The following is a 24446-nucleotide window of genomic DNA, read 5'->3' as shown; positions in this document are numbered from 1 at the left end:
CAGGCAACACAGTTTCAGGGGATGATGGCTCTTACCTGAGCACCTTCATCTCACCAACCCCAGTGTTTTTAGGAGTTACTTGTGGCTCAGGCGGAACCTGAAGGTAGGTGGATTATGGAAAAAGGGGAAGTCAGCAAGTTCCACATGACTCAGGAGAGCCTGGAGGAGGGGCCTAATGGGCAGGTCCACATTGTAACCATCACCAAGCTAACAACCTACCCATGCCATTGTGATTTCTCTACACATAAGCAACCACTACCCCAGCCTTGTCATACATGGTTACAAAACTTCAGTATTGTTCAGGCTGACCTACACTGCCCAACCCTTCCATCAATGGATGTCCCTCCTACCATGTCCTTGATGATGGTCACTGCTCACTTTTACCAAAAAATATCAAAAAATTCTATGCTGTTTTGGAGGAAAAAAAATACATTGAATTTTACTAGTCATACTTTATTTTCTTAAATTGCATAATTTGAGTTGCCAAGGTGTGAGGACCTACAGTTTACATGCAGAAAAATCTCAAAATTAATAATAAGTAATACCTACCATCAGAGTGCGCAAGGGAATAAACAATGTCAAGTAGATGTTGTTACTGTTAGCCATGATGACCCTGCCAGTTGGCCAGTGAGCCCATTATATAGATACAGAGCCAGACTCCACAGGGAATCCACCATCCAAGTCCCACAGTGAGCAGACAAAGTGATGATCAGCAAGCTCAGGATGTGTGACCCCAGAGCTAATGTTCCTTCCCTCCCACTGAACTGCCTACACAGCTTCCCTGAAGAGAATTTTCCCAGAGTCTATCTAGATTTTTAATTGTAACGTTCAGTTATGAATATCAAGGTTTTATCCAAAAACAAAGCATGAGACAGGCTGTGGAGAGGAGACAGTTAAGATACATTTGCACAGCAGAGAGCCTCCTGATGCAAAAAGGTTTTTCCCAACAGTTGGAAAATAAAATAGCTGGGTCTTAGAATGAAGATCACAAAGAAAAGCAAATATGTTAAAAAAAAAAAAAAAAAAAAAAAAAAACCTTGAAATATTTAAACAATAGCCAGGAAGAAGGAACCATAAGTAGCATGTCAGTGATGTACATATGCTAGCACAATCTTTCAGTCTGAGAAGCAGTCGATATTTTATCATAGATTTCCCCCACCTGCAAGTTCGCTGCAGGGTAAAGCAGTAGCACCAGCTCCCAAGAGATACTTTTGTTATCTTTTGTACTACAGGAGAGGAAAAAGGAAAAGGATACCAAAAAAAAAAAAAATTATTTAAAATTCATGAAGAGGAAGAACAGAATGACCACCAAGACAGGTATATGTCTCAGTTACAAACAGGAAATAGCTAAAATAATAAATGAACACCCAAATGACAAAACATGGATTACAAGGGACATCTTAAATTACTTTTATTGTCTCTGTGAGCAACCCAACACTCATTTGGAAAAGCATTTCCTATTATGTGAAGGAAGCATGACAGTACAATGACTTGTGAAATGCAGCGGCATTATTCTTTGCACCTACTAAAACAACATGTTGGCCATTCATCACAGAAGGACCCTGTTCCCGCTGTTCAGATAACACTTTGGGACACAGAGTTCTCTACATTTGTGTAAGTGATCTTTGCTCTTTGGGCTAGCACAAAATTTCGAATCCTACTACCATCCGTATTGGCAGGGTCCTGGTATATCAGAGCAGTGACAACATCAGAGATACTGAGAAGTACCTGAGCCTGAGCTATCTCAGTTACCCTGTGTGAGTGGAGAAGAGAGAGACAAGGTCACAGAAGTCATCCGACAGGCCATGTCTGTAAAAGACTGGACCACAGGAAGTGGGTTTGCTCCTAAATGCAAACCTGGCTGGGAGATGGCCATGGAAGAAATGATTGCATTCTAAAAGATAAGCATAGAATTGGGGATGTGCAGATGGTGCAAAAAAAAAAAGTAGCTTCAAAACAATTATTCTCAAAAGAAAATACTGCAGATTTGTCTGTGGTTTGTTTTTTACTCTTATGCTTAGTTCTGTATACGTGTGAATGCCATTATTTTGAAACCTAAGTGCATTAAAATATTGATGGGGAAAAAAAAAAAAGTAATGCAACCAGAGATGTGGAGGGTGAGGTCAGAAGTCTTAAGTGGGCGCAGTGCTGGTCCTCTAGGGGTGTTTGCATACATGTTATGGAACAAAGGGGTGCTGGGTGTGCATGTGTGTGCATACATATGCTTGTATGTTTTTCACACAATAATCAAGGGAAGTTACTGGTATCAGGTGAGAGCCAGGTTTGCTAAACATATTGCAACATGCCAGACAGTCCCATGCAACAGGGTACTCATATTGAGAGACACTGGAGCAACATTCCGCAGGTACTGAACCCCTCACACATCTATCTCAGGATTCTGAGGTGGGATGAGCCAATGACAACAAGCAGTCAGACACTGTGCTAAGCATTTCACTGAGAAAAAGCCCTGCACAGGTATTGGGTTAGCTGGGTCTGAACCTGTTTATGCCTCTAAACACCTTACTGATGAAAAAAACATTTCACCTCCTTGGGCCTCCGCATTTCCTTGTTTGTAAAATGAAGGGGTTTTTACTAGATAAATGGTTTTCAATCTTTAGTTTTCAGCAACAAAACCCTTTCTTCAAATGGAATCCCAATATAGAGCACAGGCAAAAGCTGAGATGCTCTGGCCACAGAGGAGAGATGCAAGGAGGCCCTCCCATTCCTCAAGGGGTGACCCTAAGGCATCTCCCTGAACCCAAGATCCAGCTTCGAGAAAGACACACCATAGTGGTTGGGATCCCTTTCAACATCTGTGTTGTAAATTTAAGATCTGCGTACAAACAATATGTATACAGAATGAACACAAGGCAAGTGATTTGATGGAGAAAACTACTTGGTCTTTGAAAACACAAAATCCTGACTCTGGAGCTCATGACTAAGTCCAAGGCCAAGTAATGTGTAAACTTCTGAAGCTGCATTTCATCATTTATAGAATTAGCATACCAGTAACTCAAAGGGCTTTTCTGAAGCTCAAAGATGATCTGTGCTTCTGCCAGCATCCCTTTTTTGCTTACTGTATGCTGGTTACAGCACCTATGCTGCTTCATTTCATTCTATTTTTCACTACAACCCTAGGAAGAAGCAATAATATTGATATTATTGTTCATTACACATGTGAGGATCTCAATTGAGAGGGTCCAAAAGTAAAGAAATAAAATAAAATAGATTTGGCCTCAAACTCCATTCCTTGGTGTGCTATAAAGTACATCAAGGACAGTGAAATGCTTCCATCATGGGAACACCTAGCCTTAGATCTTTACTAAATTATATAACATTTCACTAGGTAGCAAAACTAAAATTACAGGGTATGTTGGAAATTTATATAAAATGTTTTGAATAGTCTGAGATAGCAGGTTAACTTTCTTTAGATAATTCCTTACACACATTATTTTAATCAATACTGAATGACATTTCCCAATTAAACAAACAAAAATGAAAAGCAATCTTTCCCCCAGTTAGGACTGGCCATCCAGCTCACTGCTGGCACTCTGGGGTGAGGGATGCAAGGTAGTGCCCTCAGCCCTAACACACAGAGATCACCTCTCAGAACCAGCCCCATGCAGAAACATGCTCCCACCACTGGAAAGCAGAGGGGACTCACGTGCCCAGACGCTCCTCATGCTTTTTGCTGTCCTTTCCCCACACTTCAATGTCCAAAATGCCCATCCTGTCAGAGAAGTAGTGAAAGTCAAACTGTTCCTGCCACTGCGGATTTGCACTCTTACACAGTGTCTAGAAAACATGCAGTTATAATATTTATTTTCTTAAAATGTCATTCATTGCTACAGAAGCTACACATTAATTTCATCATTAAACTGCAGGGAGTCAAGATGACGGACCTCACCCCTTATAAAGGAAAACTTCCCTTTTTAGAATGAATGAAAGGGACTTGGTGGGTTCAAGAATTGGCAAAACATTACTACTCTCTTAGCTGCCCCCCAGATCCAATAATTTATCCACCAAGTTACAAAGAATACTGTTACCTCACAAGAAACCATAAATTATGTATACACACACATACACAGTGGACATATATCAAAACAGACACCTTCCAATTGTCTCTCTTATAGGAGATCGTACTAATTGCTCAATTGAATGCAAGTAACAGTTTTGTTGGCATATCCATTCTATGCTAGCTTACCAACTATATACATTAACAGTTTGGGGTCTTAAGTAACATCTGTCAGATGCATTAAATGAGAAACCCATGATTTATATATTGCCACCTATTTTTAAATCCAAAGTTAGTGAATCCAGTCACTAGGATTGGAGGAAGACTAGGAAATTCCACTGCAGCCAAACCTAAAAATTCACAAGAGTGACATGAAAACTCCACAAGTGTTTCTGTGTTCTTCAAAAGTGATTCAAACTGCTTCTATGTTTGGTTCATTGGCAGGATTTTCGTTTTTGTTTCCTTTACATAGAGATTAAATTTGTGAATACAAAGTAAGCAAGAATGTTGGTCCCAGAGTATTAGGCTCTAGGGGTGCAGTGTCATGTATTAAATCCTGGTACCAACTATTCTTGCATAAGAAAAACATAGAGAACTCAGACCTCGGCTGTAGCCAATGTCATGTAAAATTATTTCAGTTGTTTTTCACATCAGGCTTAATATACTGGATCACAAAATTTAGAAACCAGAGAGAGAGAAAAATAAAAAGGAAAACCCTGTTAGACCACAAATTAAATGCAGTATTCCCCAAGGGTGAATGTAGCAGATACTGAACTAATTCTACACTTCACCTTAGTCCAAAGGGCTAAGTGTGCTTAGTGATGAATAATTTTTCCATAAATCCTTAGCCCGACCCTGGCAAGCTAAAGGAATCTTAGTAGAGAGATATGGTTATTCTGGATACCCTCACTGTGAGGCAAAGCCTGAAATTACCTGGTTAAAATAATTATCTGCATACTTCTGTCTTAACGCGCCCTCAACTTTCACATTTTTTATAAACTATTCTTCAACATGAGCCTCAATTCTCTACTTTGTGCTAGAGTAAATGACATATAATATTTGATTCTGTACTGAAAACTGTGCAGTGCGCACAACCTCTTGCCTCCCTAAATCATTTTCCAACTTGTCTATATCTGCTATGTCCTCGATGCTAGAAATATCCTCGGTTATATTTTCAAAAGTGTCCACTGATTTTTCTTCCTATGTGACTGTTGGCAAGTGATGTAACTTTCAAGTACCCCAGAGCTCCTTCAATCCATAAAACATAGGAAATATTCCTGTCTGACAGTTATGTAAAACTAATTAATTATCATGGTTTAGGGACTATAGTTTTTGAAATAAAATCCACACCAAATTACTAAGATTAAAAATTAAATGGAATTTGGATCAGCAGAATAAGATGAATTACTTTTAAAGACAGTTAAAAATGCCATTGTGGTTGTTTAAAATAAATCACTTTTCATACTTTGGATAGTTTATTATTTTTAATCACAGCAAAAAACAGCAGCACTAGATACTATTTTTGGTGTGAAGACTAGCAAGCAAGAGAAAGCAAATATTTTTAATTATCTCACATTTTTAACCCAAATATCATGTATTATGCTATTCTATTTTTGTAGCATTTTGAAAACTCTTACTTATCCTTTTCCCGCATTCTATGAAACATAATTTTCTTATTTTCAAAATGAAAATAAGTCACACATTCAAATCTATGATTTAATAAGCTTTCTCTAGCGCTGAGTTACTAAATTAAAATAAACTATACTAAGCAATTAATACAATACCCACATTAATTGACTGCATCTATACAATTATTTTGTTTTCTGCTCCTTAATATAGTTAGGAGGGCTAAACATAAATTACTTCTACTTTAGTAAAATTTAAAGTGGGAAACAATTTTTAATTTTTTTTTATTTTAAATATATTGTTCTCCTTATGGAAAGATAGAACTTACCTTACTTTTATACCTCTGATGTCCCAGTTTTAACTGGACAAACATCTCTGTCATGCTTCCTCCTGAGACATTCTTCCCTTCCAACAAAGTTATACTTATAATCCCGTTCCAGAGTTGGTTCTTTTTCAAGGACTCAGAGAGCCGCAGGTTGCGTATCAAAGAGGACTAAAGCAAAAAATAAAGATGACATGTAAACTTGCTTCTAATTCCTAAGAGTGACTTTGCTGGTCATAGGAATTCCAACTTTCAATATTTGATTACAAAAAAAAAATTCCTCCCTGCGTGGCGAAAAGTGTTATTTTTCATTGGTTTTGAAAAGCTGCTGTCACAGTTATGTGACTTCCTTCTCAAGCTTTGGAGTTGTAATAATATAGTGAAGGATGAGTATATGCAACACTTTGATTTGGCACTGGCCTGTACTCCCACCCAGATGCGCTCTTTGGAGGGACTCCTTCAACTGGGCCTTTAGCTATTTTAATAGTGTGAGAGGAAGAAAGGCATTCTGGGAAACAGATATTATACAAGAACAAGGCATTGCTTTTCAAGGAAGCAAAATATCTCTGGGCATTCAGAAATAATGACTTTGAATTTATCTTTCACATTTGAATCTGTCTCCACTTCTCTTTATTCCTTGGGGTACTGCCAAAAGCCCCAGACCACGTAAGATTCACTACTCCAAATAGAGCCTTCAGTGGCCTAGCTGGCCAAATGAGCTTTGCAGACCTGGGGTGGGGGTGGGAGGGAAGGGAGTATATAAAGTACATCTCACTGCCCCTGGGACCCAGGAGGGGTTCAATAACTTAACTCTTATTACCTTTGCTAAATTATATTACAACCACTCATACATACCTTAGAGGAAAAAGGCAAATGTCCTGTTATAAGTTGTAAATAGAGTAGTCACACTTCATTTTTTAATTTCCAATATGTAAATGTTCAAACATACACAAAGGTAAAGAGAAGAGTATAATAAATCTCCATGTACTTAATCACCAGATTCACTGTCTTGCAAATGTTATTTTACCTATACCTTCATTCTTTTCCAGTTGAAATATCTTAAAGCAAAATCCACATTTGTTTTTACGTAACAATCCCGCTATGATCACACTCAATGGCATTAACCATAAGTTGTCTAGCATGTTAAATACACAGTGCATATTCACATTTCCCTGATGGTCTCAACCATGCCTTTTTATGGCTAGTTTGTCTGAATTGGGATCCCCACATGATCCACACGCTGCATTTAGTTAGCAGAGTTCATTTACGTTGTCCGTTCAATAAGTGAAATAACACAAGCATAGGCTTCTTTATTGAAGGAGAAATAAATGGGCTGAAGAATGTAAATGGTGCTGAGCATCATCGCCGAGCAATGAATTTCTAACACTATATATTCATTCCTGTCGTCACTCGCTATATCTTCCAGATCATTTAGACACCAATTTGCTCGGACACCAGTTAGTCACAATTTATCACAACAAATGGTATGTCAGTACCATAGTCATTATAGACCAGCTTACCTCATCGAACCCAGGCCACTCCAAGACTCTTAAGAAATGACGCAACAATGCCACACTAGGTATTTTGACCATTTATGACAACCTTAAACAAAATACATTTAAGAAAACACATATTCCCAAACTTCATATCTGTATTAGTTCATTTTCATGCCGCTATAAAAAACTGCCTGGTCGGTAATTTATAAAGGAAAGAGGTTTAATTGACTCAGTGCAGCGTGGCTAGGGAGGCCTCAGGAAACTTAATCACAGTGGTAGGTGAAGGGGAAGCAAGGCACCTTCTTCACAAGGTGGCAGGAAGGAGAAGTACCAAGTGAAGTGGAAAGAGTCGCTTATAAAGCCATCAGATCTCATGAGAACACACTATCATGAGAACAGCACTGGAAAACCACCCCCATAATTCAGTTACTTCCACCTGGTCTTTCCCTTGACAAGTGGGCATTACGGGGATTACAATTCAAGATGAGATTTGGGTAGGGACACAAAGTCTAACCATATAAATATCCATGTGACTTTTCTCTTAAAACATACACACAAACACACACACACACACACACACACACACACACACACACACACACACACACAGGTTTTGCAGGTGGTGAGATAGAACAGAAGGAGCAAATGAGGAAATAATTTTGAAAAGAAAGAAATATCCTCTTCTCTGGTGAACAGGAGTAATTCCTTCTTACTTCATATATATATATATACACACACACACACATATATATGGGAATATATGTATAGGAATATTTTAACTATTTCATAAACCTTTATTATTGAATATATTCCATCCAGAATAATATATGATCATTATTATTGTTATTATATATAAAAATAATATATTCCGGATATAACATACTCAATAAAGGTTTATGAAACAGTTAAAATTAGGTAATTTTTGTATTGTTCATAAACACATACCATCACAACATATAAATAGATATATCTGCATATATGCACATATATCTATAGATATTTATATAGATATTGATATACTTAATACATTTTCTAGCTTATTAGATATATGGGCTAAAAACTTCTACCTTTAAAACAAAAATGAGATTTTGATTCATATATCCTGCTGCAATTCCTCCTTTTGCTTTTTTTCTTCTTAAAGTTTGATTTGCCAACCAACAAGCTAAAGCATGACCTGTCCCACGGCCATGCTTCAAAGTTCCGACAGATATATTCCTCCCTAAACACTGCAACTATTTCAAAATCCTTTTTATAAAAAAGGGAGTAACGTCCACAAAGGATCAAAGGGCATCCTACAGTCTGGCAATTGCTTAAGAAAAATGGCAGCACTTCCATGAAATATGCCCTAAAATAATTTTGCGGCTTGGTATGTCCTAATTTCAAATTGGATGTTTATCTTGGAAAGGCTTCTATCTAACTTGTCCATAAAACAGCTCCACTTAGCTCTATGAGCTCTGTGAAAATGGAATCCAAAGCTGGTTATTAAGGGGGCCTAGAGATCGGTTCCATATGGCGGAACAGCATGGGAGGGCAAGGCTGAGGACTGTATCAGGCGCGACTTGGCTGGAGCTCCTGATCTATCCACGGACACTCGTTGCATTACACCATAACATCTGGATTATTGCTTGTAATGTCCCTGGGAAATATCCACTTTCCATCAAAGCTTTTATCTATCTCAGTCGGACTTTGAACATTTTAGTATTTAACGCAGTCATGTTTGATCTGATGGACTTGCTCTCTGCTGTCCAAGATTTTTTTCTCCCCCCTCCTAAAGGGAGGGCAGGAGAAGTATTTATTGCAGAGTTCACAGATAGAAAAGAACACAAGACCTTTATTCTACTTATTACACCCCAAATATTTCTGCAAACCGCTATAAGGTTATTTCTCAAATAAAGTTTCATCTGTGATCCACACATTCTGGAGGAGGTGTGTGTACTTTAAAGAAGTCTCTTAATTACTTTAACATTTCTCTTCCATACTTGATAGGTTTGATGAGGCCTCAGACCAGGGAGTCTGGGGTCTGGGGTAGGGCCTGGGCTATCTAATGTGTGCTTCCTTGCAGAGCTGGGCTCGCAAAAGTCTTTTGTGCTCTTCAAACACCCCTTTTTCCCCCACAATAAATCAACTCATCTGCACTCACTCAGCTGAATAGCTTAGGTTTTCATGCCTGTGCCCGAGCCTATACATGAAATTTGTCATCTTAATGCAGCCTGGAATGTGAAAGGAGAGGAGGAAATGACCCATCACAGGGGAAACCCACCCCACCTGAACTGAAACAGACACCAAGAGATAGTGAAAAGTTTCGGGGCCCTGACCCTAATTTCTCAGCAGATATAATGGATACAATACAGTACATCAGGGTTTTGTTATTTTTCTCCTTCCTCCCAAAGGATCAGACCTTTCGCTATTCCTATGTTGATTCATTCATCTGCTCTCCCTTTCTCAGCCCCCACCTCACAGAATCCCCACCCATTCTTCTAAAACAGAAAAGTGACTTCCATCTGAGGCACACTGGCTAGTTATTAATAGCGAAAACAAGGTGTGCTGTGCCACTTAGAAACATATTAACTTCTGTAAAAGAGTTCTGAACACACTAATATACTCCTTCATGACCATCGCAAGTCAGGAAGGGAAGAAACTTTGGAGTGAGACTAAAATTGTACCCAGTGGATTCAAACAGGTAGGGAATCCTCCTAAGTTTCTGATCTAGGAACAAACTCTAAAAACAGTGAATGTACTGTCATTACTGGAATACACGAAATGGACTACAGTTTGGTGGCATGCATTATTTGATGTTTTGGGCCTGGGGACAGGCTGGGGAGATAGTGATATGAATTCCAGTATCCCAAAAGGGGAAACTTTGGCACGGCTGCAAAGGAAACTGAAGGAGGATGGACAGGTCAGCTTGGTGCCTCTTATCTGTCCCAGGCCAGGAAGAGCGGCAGAGAGGTCAGGAGGAAAGAAATCCTAAAAGGAGGGCATGAAGTCAGGAACTGGAGCCACAGCCTGTGGCCATCAAAAGCAAGATTACATTCAACTAGGTGGCACTCCAGAACTGACCATGCCAAGTAATACCCCAAAATACTCTCTTGCACATAACAAAAAACCAATGAATCAATCAATAAAGAGGACAGTAAGAAAAGGCACTGGCCAGAGCATACCTGCCAGGTGTCAAATAATGTACTGGTACTCCATACATAGTCTCACAGACAGAAGTATAAACATACCAGTGTTCCCATGGTGCCAATAAATCCCATTTTGACTCTCATTAATTGTTTTTCCTAAGTCATTATGGGAAAGAAAGTAGCCAATGGAAACAAATGCATTTAAAAAAATCAACTTCGTAAGAAAAATGAGTAAAGTCAGATTCCAACTATGTTGACCACTGCTTTGAAAACTAAAGAGAAAACATTGAGCCTATAAAATGTTTCAGTGAAATATTCCTTTCAAGCTTTTTCAACATGTAAAACTACTGTTCCTTGTCAACAGCTTTTATTGCATGACATGAGAAGATCCATACATCCATGGAACAGGCTTCCAGGGAAAATTCTTCTCTGCAGCTCCTCTCTATCATCTGAAGAGGATACTGGACCCATAAATTGTCCTAGAACTATACAGAAATCCTTGCATGAGAACATAAAGAAAACCTTTTAAATTTCCCACATGTAAAAAGTCCACAGAAGTTGCAATTTATACTTGTAGATAAAAATGGTATCAGTTCCAGAGACATAAATAATCTGTGCACAATATATTAGCTATAAAAGCTTTGCATTAAATTTAATATTTTTAAATTATAAGATAAAATTGTCACTCAATTTTTGTACTTAAAAATAAAAATTGGATTAAGAGAAGATTTTAAAAAATAGTTAAAGACTGCACATACCCAATGACTCTCAGATTTTAGGACCAGGGAAATGCTTCTAATGCATTTCCTACTACTAAAAAAAAAAAAAAAAAACAAGGAGACAAAACAACACAACAACAAAGGCCATGTGATTCAACAAGATTTTCTTTTTTCCCTGACCTGCAGGAAGCTCAAAGTTAAATGTTGGACTCATGTGCAATAGTATTAATCGTCTTGTATTTCTTGAATTACTTGTATAATCCTGCTAGCTTTCACTTCTCTACTGTTCTATATCTCTTACTTAAAATACTTTATAAGCACCCCTATCCAGGGATGGGTATAGTGTGAAGCAGTGAGGTACAGGGCTCATCCTCCAGGTCCTGCAAGTGCAGGGCTGGTGCATCAGCCTGGATGCCTTTTATTTTATTATTATTACTATTTTTGAGAGAGAGTCTCACTCTGTCACTCAGGCTGGGGTGCAGTGGCGTGATCTCGGCTCACTGTGACCTCTGCCTCCCAGGTTCAAGCAATTCTCCTGCCTCAGCCTGCCAAGTAGCTGGGACTACAGGAGTATTTTTTGTATTTTGAGTAAAGACAGGGTTTCACCATGTTGGCCAGGCTGGTCTCGGACTCCTGACCTCAAGTGATCCACCTGACTCAGCCTCCCAAAGTGCTGGGATTACAGGTGTGAGCCACCGTGCCCTGTCCCGGATGCCCTTTTATGTTTTGCACCCAGAGTACCTCTCTTGCCTTACCTTAATCCCAGCCCACCTCCATCACCTTCTGGTTAGGAGCCAGAGGCATGGCCTCCAAGGCCTGCCCTTCCTTACATCACTTGCTTTTTCTCCTACAATTCACAGCATCTTTCTTTATATCCTAGTTCTTTCCAGTGCTTCTCAAACTTGAAGGTGCTTGACAGTCACCTGGAGGGCTTGTTCAAAGATGACTGCGCCTCATTCGCAGAGTTTCTGATTGAAGAAGTCTAAGATGGGAGCCAGGACATTGGATTTCTAACCATTACCAGCTGCGGCTGGTCCAGGGGACACACTGAAAAGCAAGCTGTTTGGAGCCCTACAATAAATAGTTTGGAGATCTTATCATATTTCATATTATTTTATCCTGAAATGTTTCCATTCATTTCATCCTCCTTCTACTTTGGGGAGGGGGAGAGGGGGAAGGTGAAAAGGTGGGGGAGAGGGGGAAGGGGAGAGGGGGAGAGGGGGAAGGGGAAAGGGAGAAAGGGGGGAGAGGGGGAGGGTCAGAGGGGGAGAGGGGAAGGGGAAAGGGGAGAGGGGAAGAGGGGAAGAGGGGAGGGGGATGGGGGATGCAGATGGAGAGGGAGGGGGAAGAGAGGGAAGGGGAAGAGGGGGAGAGGGGAGGGGGAAGAGGGGGAGAGGGGAGGGGGAAGAGGGGGAGAGGGAAAGGGGGAAGGGGAGGAGGAAGGGGGAAGGGGAGAGGGACGAGGGGGAAGGGGAGAGGGACGAGGGGGAAGGGGAGAGGGACGAGGGGGATGGGGAGAGGGAGACAGGGGAGGAGGATGAAGAGGGAGGGGGAAGGGGAAGAGGGGGAGGGGGAGGGGGAATAGGGGGAAGGGAGGGGGGTGGGAAGAGGGGACAAGGGACAGGGGAGGGGGATGGTGAGGGAGGGGGATGGAGAGGGAGGGGGATGGAGAGGGAGGGGGAAGAGGGGGAGGGGGAAGAGGGGAAGGGGGGGAAGAGGGAGGGGAGAAGAGGGGGAGGGGAAGGGGGAGGGGGGAAGGGGAAAAAGGTAGAGGGAGAGGTAGACAGAGAGGTGGAGATGAAGAGGGGGTCGGAGAGGGAGAGAGGAGAGGCAGAGAGGAGAGGGAGAGGGGAAGGGAGATTGATTCCCTCCAAATGCTATGACTGTCCTCTCAGTGTACATAGCCAGGTGGAGGCCAGCTGATAGGAGTGCCTAGAGAATGTATCTTGCAGAGGTCAGCCTTTGCAATAACAGACAGGAACCAAAATAAAAGAATATAAAACCAAACAGGCCAACAATCGGCACTACTAGTCAATTAATTTCATGCAGAAAAAAAAAATTACGCTAGTCTAAGTCATGTTTCTTACTTTAGACAGCAGACATAGTAATATATACAACAGAGAGTCAAAAGAGAGGCTATGAAAGAGTACGTAATTATCTCGGTGAAAATTCATCTAAAGTAAAGATAATCCATAACTAAATAGCCATTGTAGTCAGACGTAACACCTATAGACACCCAAATAATCGCAGGGGTTGTGTGGGGTGCGTGTGTGTGTGTGTGTGTGTGTGTGTGTGTGTGTGTGAGAGAGAGAGAGAGAGAAACAGAATATGTGCAGTTTCTGAACACAATCAGTAATTTGTCAAAGCCATTTTTATCATTGCTTTTTTGTCTTTATATTAGACTATTTGATGTAAGGTAAATAACCACTGTTAATATTTTTTAGTTCTCGAATTGTTACACAAATTAGAAAAGAGGGAAATAAGGCTTGGAAACAAATCTGGTCACACCAAAGATTGTATATAGTAAATACATAAAGAGAACTAGGTGTCTAACTCATCTCTACTAAATCAAATTCCCAATTCTTATTTAAATGCCCATTTTAAAAGGCTTTTGCGTGAAACCTGAACCTATTTTTAAAGGCAATCTCCTTGTATTTACTATACTGAAATCCAGGGCCAAATAGTAAGAAAACAGTTGAAAAAAAGAATCTACAAAGACCATTCAGGAACCTTTTGGATGATGCAAAATTATAGATGTATGGCATTAAGAAGAAATTATCTAAATAAAGTTATTATAAGAAAAAGATTCAGGTGAAAAAGCCAATGATATTTTTAGGTAGTACATTACTTAGGACTAGTAAAATTTTTAATACTCAAAGCCAAGTAATCTTCTTTATGTTAAATTATTACATAATATTAAATACAATGTGGAAATCCTAAAATAGAACCTTATAATTTAAAAATACCAAAAGATAGGCCGACCAGGGTATTTTAACTACTTTTACAGATTGCTAATCAAGTGTCTATAAAGTCTCCATGTGACTAATTTCCATAAGCCAAATCAGACACTACCTGACTTTTCTCTTTAAAACTGTACATTCTCAGAAGCAAAAAGTCAACATAATTGAAATTTCTCAGCAAAATACAACTTGCATGCCTTGAATAAGAGGATAGTAGCTTTCAAAAATTAATAAAGTGAACTTTATTTATCTAGAATTTTATTAAACATGTATACTCAGGATGGGCGTGTATTATATCCCTGAGCCCAGTGCACTGAAGTCAAATTCGAGAAACTACCGTGATGGGAAAAAAGCAAAAAAAGACAAACAGCTCAGTTCTAAGACACAACTCTGAAGTATACATATAAATACTGCTCTCCGGGATCTTCTGCTTGCTTCATATTTTTGAAAACTTTATCCAGGTCGTCAACATTTTTTCTATCCCCCCTCATTCCTTTGGCCATTCTTCCATAACCTCTCCTGTCCTCCCTAGACTCCAATATTCCCCAAGCTCACAATTTTTCTTTCTAGCCTTTATGTTCTTCCACAAACTGCCAGTGCTCTTCCACAGACCAAAGCTCCCTAACTAAAGATGGTTATTGATGTACAGTACCAGTGTTTTAGTGCAGGAGCAGAATCAATAAACGAGAAAATACTGCTTTGTCAGGCTTCCCCAAAGCATTCTGGGAAACTTTACTGCTTTGGGTGGTTACAGAAACTCTTAATATGGGAGAGTGAGAGCTGGGCTTTGTCCTGTGGTGAGAAATGATGTTCTTCTACCCTCTAGTGACTATAAAGGAATAAGGCAAACGTTGAAGGAATTTTTGAGGTGGCTCCATGTTATTATTTCTTGAATATTAATTTTATTACTAAAAAGAAACAGAGTCTTGGGAACCAAGTGAACTCATATGGCAACAAAACACCTTATGACAATTATTTTAAAGTGTTCAAAATGCAAAGGTATATATTTTAGTAAGTATGAGTCAGAACTTTGTTTCCTGCATATTTTCAAAAGCAAAATTTAAAGTTTGCTTACGTCTTAAGTGACTAGTAAAAGTCAGTTTAAAATTCTCTCTCTCTCTCTCTCTCTCTCTCTCTCTCTCTCTCACGGTCTCTCATCTGCATCCAAACTCCAGCCTTTGAGCTGGAAGTGCCCCCAGTTTCAAACTCCTTATTATGTAGAGAAATAAGCAACTGAGGTACAGTGACATTAGAAATCAGAGCTGGCATATCTGTATGCACATGTATGTGTGTGTGCAAATACAGGCATTCACTGAGATCATCTGTACATCTTCCAATCACACACACCACCACCACCACAATTCAGAAACTGAAGGAATAGTCTCAAAATTGCATCACTTCATAGGAATTATTTTGTTGTTATTTCTCCTTACAAAGTAGCAGTGCTGCTAAATTAAGTTATAAATACTTTTTTGTTGTGTTGATTTTTACACTAATTTTCACATTTAGTCATTTATGTTACAATTGGCTATTTTAATAACTTCATAAATTAATAATGCATTCTTGCACCTTTTATAAATCAGACAGAATTGTATAATTGCTTAAAAAGATTCTAGCAATGTAAAAAATTAAAAATCAGCAATTCATGAGAAAGCTTTAAAGGAAATTTTACTGAAGATATAAATGGCTTTTTCAAAAGACATTAAAGAGACTGAAAAAGTATACTACATATTTCTTTCAATCTTTACATTGCTCCTACAACACCGATGCTAGTTTCCATCTCATGGCAAATAACTTCCTAAAGGGACTAAATCTAACCATGCTAAACTCTAAATAATCCAAGCTTAATGAAGTGTAACACTCTAACATGGCCAGTACATATAAAATGTCACCACTAAAACAAGAGTCAGCTCAAACATCTGGCAACACCCTTATTAAATAAAATTTTTAAAGGAAAGTTGTTTTCTTATTCATAACAGCAGAAAGAGGAAAATAATTCTGTTCAACGTAAAGGCTGGGTAATATCTATCATGTAGTCATTTGTGTTTGCTACAAAGACAAAGTTTTTAACCAAATGATCTAAAGGAAAAAAAAGTATATTTACCTTGCTGGCACTTAATCGCTTCCGATTTGACCAACGCTAAAGATTGTGTCCGTGGAATGGTGAAAATGGCAAAATAAAACAGAAGAAAATAGAATCATTATCAATGTAATTATATTATGTTAGATGGTCCAGGTTACATTCAGATAATTAATATTCAAGTTCTGAGGTTACAGAGAAAGCACATATGAGGAAGAAAATAGAAACAACATCAAAAATCACATGTATGTGTTGTGTTATATCATTTTCTCTAAATATTCAGTATGAAAAAGCAATGACATAAAAATGCTGTTCAATCTTTGGAAGTACATTTTTAAAAATTATCTTAAAACAACATATTTTTCTCTCTAAAAAAATCGAAAGGTTTCTTCTGCTTGAAATACTCAGATATTATAAAAATGCTTAAGAAATTCATGACTACTAATAGTTGATGTTTAGGTTTCCATAGTTTTAGATGCTAGAAAAAAATAATTCCATTTACTTTGAGTAAATCTCAGGATTCAAAACAATAGAAAAAATATGAATAAGTATTGCATAATTAAGAAAATGTGCTAATGCAGTATCTAAGGAAAAGGAAAAAAATTTCTAAATAGCAAGAAACTTCACCACTGTTCTCTTCTGATCTCTCTTCTGTCATGCTAAGGCTGCTGAATTTTGTCTACAAATTCTCTCCAAGCAAAACTCTCTCATTACTCCTATCACCATTCAGTACTGCAAAGCTCTACTCTGGCTGGTTAACCAGCTAACTGTTTGTTACAACTTGGATCCATTTAGGAGATTACAACTCAGTTATAAACCTAATTGAGCAGATCACATTTACTATTTTTCTTAAGAAAAAAATACCTTTAGGTAAATGACCAGTCCACTTTGCCAATATGTCTTCCCAATACATTAGAAACCAGAAAATTAATAGTCTTCAGGGGAAATCCACTTACATTGCATTGACCAGCAACTAGAAATGTTGGTACAGAAATGACTGAAAAATATTCTTCATTAATTACATGTCCCCCAGTGAAATTGTGAGTTCAACATTCAGCATACAACAGAGTTATAGGTACTATTATCTGGATATTAATATTGGGTTTTTTTTTTTTTGTATTTTCCTGAAATAGTGACAGATATTTTCACCCAAACCAACCACCAAAATTAATTACCATCTTTTAGGTACACAGGACTATTTAGGCCCTTTGACATACAGGAACTCATTTGATTTTTTTTTTAACAATTATATAAAACAAAGCATGTAAATAAATTAATGGAAAATGACTATTATTATTCACTTCCTACAATACTACCAAATACCATATATTGAGTGTCTCTACCCAATTCCAAGCACCATATTTGATAATTTTGATCTTAACCCTATAAAACACTCTTTTTATCCTTGTTTCACATATGAGGAAACTATAGCTTAGAGAGATTAAATAATTCTTTGAATTAACCAGACCACTGGTGGATCTAGGATTCAAACCCAGCTAGTCTGAGAACAGAGCCCAAAATTTTAGCTACTACATTTTTTCCTGTTTTTGCCATGAAAAAGAACACAGAGCATGTTTGTCAGCCTTCTAGCCAATGTCTTCCCTTCTGCCTGCACCATTCTCATATACATTTAAGTCCCTGGACACAAGAGTAAATTCATAAACATTTTGTACATACTGAGATTTTTGTCAGCTTGGTTCTAAAGCAACAAAGGCTACCTCAAAGATGACTGGAAGAAAAACGGGTTAAAAAACTGAGACTTTAAACTGAAATCTCTCCACCAGAGTTTAAATTAAAATGGAAATTTATGAACAAATTATCTCACTTAAATAATCTATTGATTTCCAGTCCCAAATGCTAGTCATTCTCACTTAAAATCCCAATATAAAAAATCTCTTTAAATATTAACTCAAACTCAATGAAAAGAACAAAGATTCTGATAATCTATGTTACCCTAAGGGCTCCCAATATGCACCGTTAGCTGAATAATCACACATGGCCCAGAATAAATTATTCCTCAATTAATTTTCTTTGATCAAATATATAAATGGAAAAAAACTATCAATCAGAAGAAAGTAGGCAGTTTTCTATTTTCCATTATATATATGTTATATATACGCATATTTATCTCCATATGTACATGTATATATTCATATATGTGTATATGTATATGTATATATGGATCCATATATATGTGTATATAGGTGTGTATATACATGTATTCACATATATACACACACATATATATCTCCATATCCATAAATATGGATATAAAAATTCACAAAGGTAGCTATATGAATATGCAGCTATTTTCACGGAGAAATCAACTACCTTTACAAATCCAACTTGAATAAATATTGATATGGAGATAAATATATATGTGTGTGTGTATATATATGGAGATATATATGCATTTATAAATATATATGCGTATATATGGGGATAAATATATGTATGTGTATATATATGGAGATAAATGTATGTGTATATATGGAGATAAATTCGTGTATATATGGAGATAAATATATATTTGTGTATATACAAGATAAATATATGTGTGTGTGTACATATATATGGGAATAAAAATATATTTGTGTGTGTATATATAATCAATATATCGTACACTAGGCTTCTGCCAGACAAAGACAAAAGAAAATAAGGAAGCACATGAGTGAGAGGACAGACATTCTGACAAAGTCTTCAACATGGGAGGTGGGGAGTCAGAGGAAACCAGGCCTACACTGAGAGGAAACTGTGGCTATTCTTAAGCCCTGAAAAGATCGTCTCTTTGAGATCTTTTACAAAAACAACTCCAAGCTGTGTCTAGTATTAACTGTTCTGCAATTTGAAATAAATTGAAACTAAAATGGCGTTATGTTAAAACTCCAAATTCTGACAATATTAAATACCTTTTAAGTGCCAATATTACTGCGAAACATAATCTAATGTGCTATAGAAAAATTCACAAAGGCAGTCATTTGAATATGCAGCTATTTTCACGGAGAAATCAACTACCTTTATAAACCCCACTAGAATATATAAGAAAATTTTTGAAGATAGCAGCTGGCAAGTTGTCAACCATGTGACAAATAACTATTTACATTACATGCTATAACCTGGCCCCCAGCTCAAGTCACCGGTCACCTACTGTATCACTGACACTGAACCCAGAGTCACAGATGCAGCAGCAATGCTGTGAAGATGAAGAAGAAACTAAAGAAAATCCCTACTTCTTTAGGTGGGGTGAGAAAAAATACTTTTATTTTCAACATTAATTTAAGACATTTTAACATTAAAATCTCTCTTTTATTGAGGTCCCAAGTGCCAACAGTGCCACTTTTGAAAAAGAAGTAATAAAAGGAATTCAAATTAAAAATAGCAGATATTTAGTTGAATCTTTGAAAAGGCAACCGAAAAGGCACATTACAGTTTTCTTACTGCTTTAAACTATCTTCTACAAGTTTACTAGTAAATCAATCATGATTTTCATCACAAAAAACTACAACTAAAAGCATAAGTGATATCAAAAGAAAAATATTCTCCTCCCCTACCCCACTGCCTCAATTCAAGAAGCATTACTGGAGACCTAATTATAAATAGGCTTCATATTTTTATATTGGATTATAAACATGCTAAATGATAACACATCTTAAAAAACAGGTATTTTAATTGGCTTTAAAAATACTTTTCAAATAAGTCATAATCCAAGATGCTTTTGTTCTAATATAGCCTTAGATATAATCCCAAATAAAATAAGATTATGATTTGTATCCACATTTTTGCTTATAAGAAGAGTCCCAATCATACTGTGACAAAATCTAATGCTTCACTGATGTAACAGACCTCTTTGATAGGTACTATATCAACTAGAAATTTGCAGGTACTAGACCAGAGAACATTAACATTTGTATCTTCCCAAAAGAACTCCCAATGGAAAACTTGGTAGCTAAAAGTGAAAGAAGAAAGCAAAATGCTGCAAATGTAAGCCTGATCATCTTAATAACATAAAAGAAATAATTCCTTAACCAATTTCCTTGCCAGTGCCTCAAAGAGCATTGTATTAAAAAACAGATATTTTAAGATTCCATAAAATGTTGAACCCTCCTAAAATAATTGCAAATATATCAGTCATCTGCTAGCTATCAAGGGACAATTGCAATGAGCCACTTCAAAAGGACAAAATGAGCGGTTTCAAAAGAACAAAAGGTCCCACTTACATGTCTCTTGAAATCACCCTGTTTTACCACTAGGTTCAAATTTAAGACGATCACTCCCATGTCATCTTCTAAACTGTTTGGATCTTCCAGTTTTAAAATATGTTCAGTTGTTCTACAACCAAAAAGCAACAAACAATGCTACCACTTATTGACAGGACTATATTGACCTACACGCAACAAGAGCTTATGGCAAAAGTCTCCTACCTCTGAATAAGGATTAGACACAATGTTAAGAAAGCACAAAATTTAATGAAAATAAAACAGTTATATTCAGAGTAGAGAACCTGGCATTGCTTAATTCAACAGTTGGTTAAATGATCCCCCTCCCCTAACACCCAAATAAAATGTAAACACTTGTTTTAATTTTAAGTTATGTTAATGAAACTGAATACTAACAAATCAAAGTATGAAATTCAATATACACTTTAGAATGCATTATAAAATATTTAACATCTGACTAATATATTTGGCACCCAGAAAGCAAAAATCCTTAAAAATACACTGAGAGTTATAACACTTTAAAGTTCTCTTTCATTTGTTTAGATATGTTGTTGTTGTCATTTGACCTCAACAAGCACCATTTAACAATATCGTGAGTTCCCTCTAAAATTCATCAATAACAATTAAAAAGTAAAAATACGGTACCTGTTAAGCTCAAGATCACTGAGAATTACAAATGCAGACCCCATGAAATCAGATGTGGTTAAATCTCGATCATACACCTACAAAGAGGACAGAGGTCAATTAACACATTATTATGGTAAACCAATCAAGTTTATCAAATTATTAACAAACGCAATAGGTTGGAAATTTTGAAATCAGTCTTTCAGATCTTGAAATACTTTGCATAGTATAGTTAAAGAGAAATTTAGTCAAGCCAACACAGAGAACAAAATTATTCAATCTTGTCCATTTTGCCTGCTATGATCAAAATAACAGCAATAATTTCTTTTAAGGCAGTATTTATATCCACCGAAATGTTATGCACAATGGACCACTCTCTGTAGTTTAAATAGTCTGTCATTAAAATTTAGTATTTTCCACAGTGAGCAGATCTGCCAATTAAATAGAAATTTGCTAAATTTTCTATAGCAATCTCATCCTGCACTCAACTCATGCAGTTTTAACCCAGATGTTGTAGCAATTGATGCTTACAACTGGTGGCTTGAAGCTCTATTAAGTATAAAGATATTCCTAATGAGAAAGGCTTTAGTACTTGTCGCCACTGCAGTACCAGTAATAATTCTTCCACATTTGGTAGACTGAAATACAATCAATGTAGATATTATTTTCACTCTAATTTTCACTGGAGTGTATCTCATTGATCGAAGAGAAACATACAGTTTCAACAAATAGTATAAGGAATTTCTTCTATATTATTTTAATCTGTCCTAATAAAAGAATTAATTTGGCAAGTTCACATCTAAGAGGACATGAGAAATTGCTGAGAAATGTCTTTAATAAAGGAGCATATTTGAAAGCCATCTGTGATTACCTTCACACGTAGCTTTTGATCAAGGCTTTGTATTGGCAATACCACTATCTCATCCCATACTGGGTTCAAGTTCTTATATATGACTTTACTTTTGTACAGCGTCTTCCCATTCAGCTTAAATTTCACATAAGGATCACTTGTGCCTTTAAAAGAAAAAGAAAACAAGACAGAATTTTAAAATACATGTAAAAGCCTGAGACCTTCACTAAATAAAGATCGTTTCCCCACTCCCCAGGCTAATGTCTCCCTGCACAGAGATTAAAGGCCTCGGAGGTGGAGGACAGAGGGAGATATGAAACAGTTTGGGATAAATGAATAATACTTTTTTCCCTTTAGTGGTAGAATATAAACGGGCTCCTTGAGTAGTTTTTGTTTCATTTCTTTGTTCGTAGGTCACCCCTATACTAGTCACAAAAATTCAAGAAGTAAAATCTACCAGCACCAGCTAACAGGGTCAGAAGTCCTAGGGGGAAGCCCACCCCCTCGTAGGAACCGCAGCAAGTCAGTGCAAAATGAAAGAAATCAGTTTCAAACATTTAGCCAGATGGCTGATTCAACAGAATCCTGTACTTGAAAATATAATCATAATAAATAAATCTCTGGAATCACTGGCTCAAAAGATGGCACGTTGGGGCTACAAGTGAAACTGCAGGCGTAAGAGATTAAATTGACAAAGTTGCCATTCTTTGCTGCCTCCCCGCACCTGCACTAAAGCAGCCAACATTGTCTGAGCCAGGCCAGCTGAACTCCACACCAGCCAGGCCCTCAGCTGGCCTCAGCGCTGACACCGCTGACCTGCCCAGCTCCTCCCCGGGAGCTTTGAAACAGACGCCAAAAGAAATGAATAATGTCCCTCCAGTCACTCTGCCCAAAGCAAAAAGAAGGGCTGATGGCAGACCCTCCTCCACACTTTTCAGATCAATGCAAGTAAAAAAAAAAAAAAAATGCCTGCAAAACATAATACATGAGTTATGTATTGTGCGTGTGTTACATGCATGTGCGTCTCATGATACAACGCTTGGAATACACTTGTTCATTACTACCTAGTAAGTGGTGGATGGAGAAGGCACAAATGAATGAGCAACCAATGAGGAGCTAAATGAAGGCTAGCTGATAATGCTACAAAGAAAGAAAATCTGATTTGGGGAGTTATGATTCTATAGCTAATTTTGAAACACAGCAGTGAATAAGCATACAAAGACCAACAGCCCGGTCTGTTCACTGGGATCTCCCCTGTGCCTTGGACAGTACCCAAGACAGGCCCCCAGAATATTTATTGAAATGAAGTGCTGATATCAACATCAAGCCAATATAGTCTAGGAATATCACATCAAAAATTAATTAGGCTACTCTATAACAACATTTATCAAATCATTAATATCCATCATGCATTACACTTCATTCTTTTCTTTTTTCAGCTCCTTTTATTATTTCCATTTAACTCCAGTACTAAAAATTACGGAAAATGGAATGCACTCCATTTCCCAGCTATTTGAACTGAAATAAACATCGCTACGAAGTAAAATAGCAGCCATGGTTTAAAAGCCTTACTAGATTAAGTAAGGCACGATTTTGAGAAGTCAGCCTTGCAGTATTGCCAGGGTACTAACTTTAAACAAAAATTAAATTAGCTGCAAATATATACATATACATAGTCAAATCTCACATTTTAAGTTTGGTAACATAGGAGTGGAAGCCCATCAGTCTTTATTTTAAACTTGGGCATGCACATGCACATGCATGCGCACACACGCACAGACACGCACACACACCGTGTTCAGGGGCAGTTCTGAGAACAGCAAAAATGAATGCATTCACAGCCATTCAGAGAAATGCTCACTAGTGAGAGTGCAATCGCCCACCCCCTCCCTCCTACAGCAGAAGAGAACACCTCTGGCGAGGCAGACTTTAACAATCATTCTGATATATATATATAAAAAAGTGGGGGAAAACTATAATAAAAAGAGGCCTTTAATTAAATGAAATTGCCACTCTGGGATCAGGCCTTCATGCTTGTCAGCGTACTCTCAAAATAAACATCTCAAAACTAGGCCTCAGTGGTGTCAGTTTCTCACAGGCAAGGCATACTGGGTAATCCCCAGGCATCTTGACAGCTACATAATGTTCAAACTGTTTCACGGGTGAATGGCGGCAGTTGCGTGAAAGAAAATATTAATGTCTGGAATTAATAGAAAAAGGGACCGGGGTTTACAAAGCCAAACAAGGAAAGAGGGTGTCAAGTTAGTGCCGCATTAACTGTTAGGGAAAATTTGAGAGAAGGGGGAGCACATTGTGATTTTTCTCTCTGAGCCTAAGTGCCTCACTGTCAGGGAAGTGACATCTCAACTAGGCAGCTTCTGAAAAGGGGTCGGCCACTCAGGAATGCAACTC

At 37.7% G+C, this 24446-nt stretch overlaps 1 protein-coding gene across 3 annotated transcripts in view; it reads right to left on the bottom strand.

Annotated features, from left to right (window-relative positions):
- MCTP2 (multiple C2 and transmembrane domain containing 2) overlaps positions 1 to 24446 on the bottom strand; it is a 258463-nt gene that overhangs the window by 126783 nt on the left and 107234 nt on the right. The window contains exons 5-10 of one of the 3 annotated variants that reach the window (XM_005560564.5): positions 22056 to 22198; positions 21206 to 21282; positions 20561 to 20672; positions 16368 to 16403; positions 5970 to 6134; positions 3665 to 3795 (exon numbers count right to left, since the gene is read on the bottom strand). In XM_005560564.5, coding sequence (XP_005560621.3) covers positions 3665 to 3795; positions 5970 to 6134; positions 16368 to 16403; positions 20561 to 20672; positions 21206 to 21282; positions 22056 to 22198 — 664 coding nt within the window. Of the gene's footprint in view, positions 1 to 3664; positions 3796 to 5969; positions 6421 to 16367; positions 16404 to 20560; positions 20673 to 21205; positions 21283 to 22055; positions 22199 to 24446 lie in introns of those variants that run through there. The other 2 variants (XM_073998498.1, XM_015453430.4) reach the window with 2 other exon arrangements.

This window comes from Macaca fascicularis, chromosome 7 (assembly GCF_037993035.2).
Source record: "Macaca fascicularis isolate 582-1 chromosome 7, T2T-MFA8v1.1".
Classification (NCBI taxonomy): Eukaryota; Metazoa; Chordata; class Mammalia; order Primates; family Cercopithecidae; genus Macaca; species Macaca fascicularis.
Note: the sequence above shows the minus strand (reverse complement) of the source record. Positions and strands in the feature narration are given on the sequence as shown.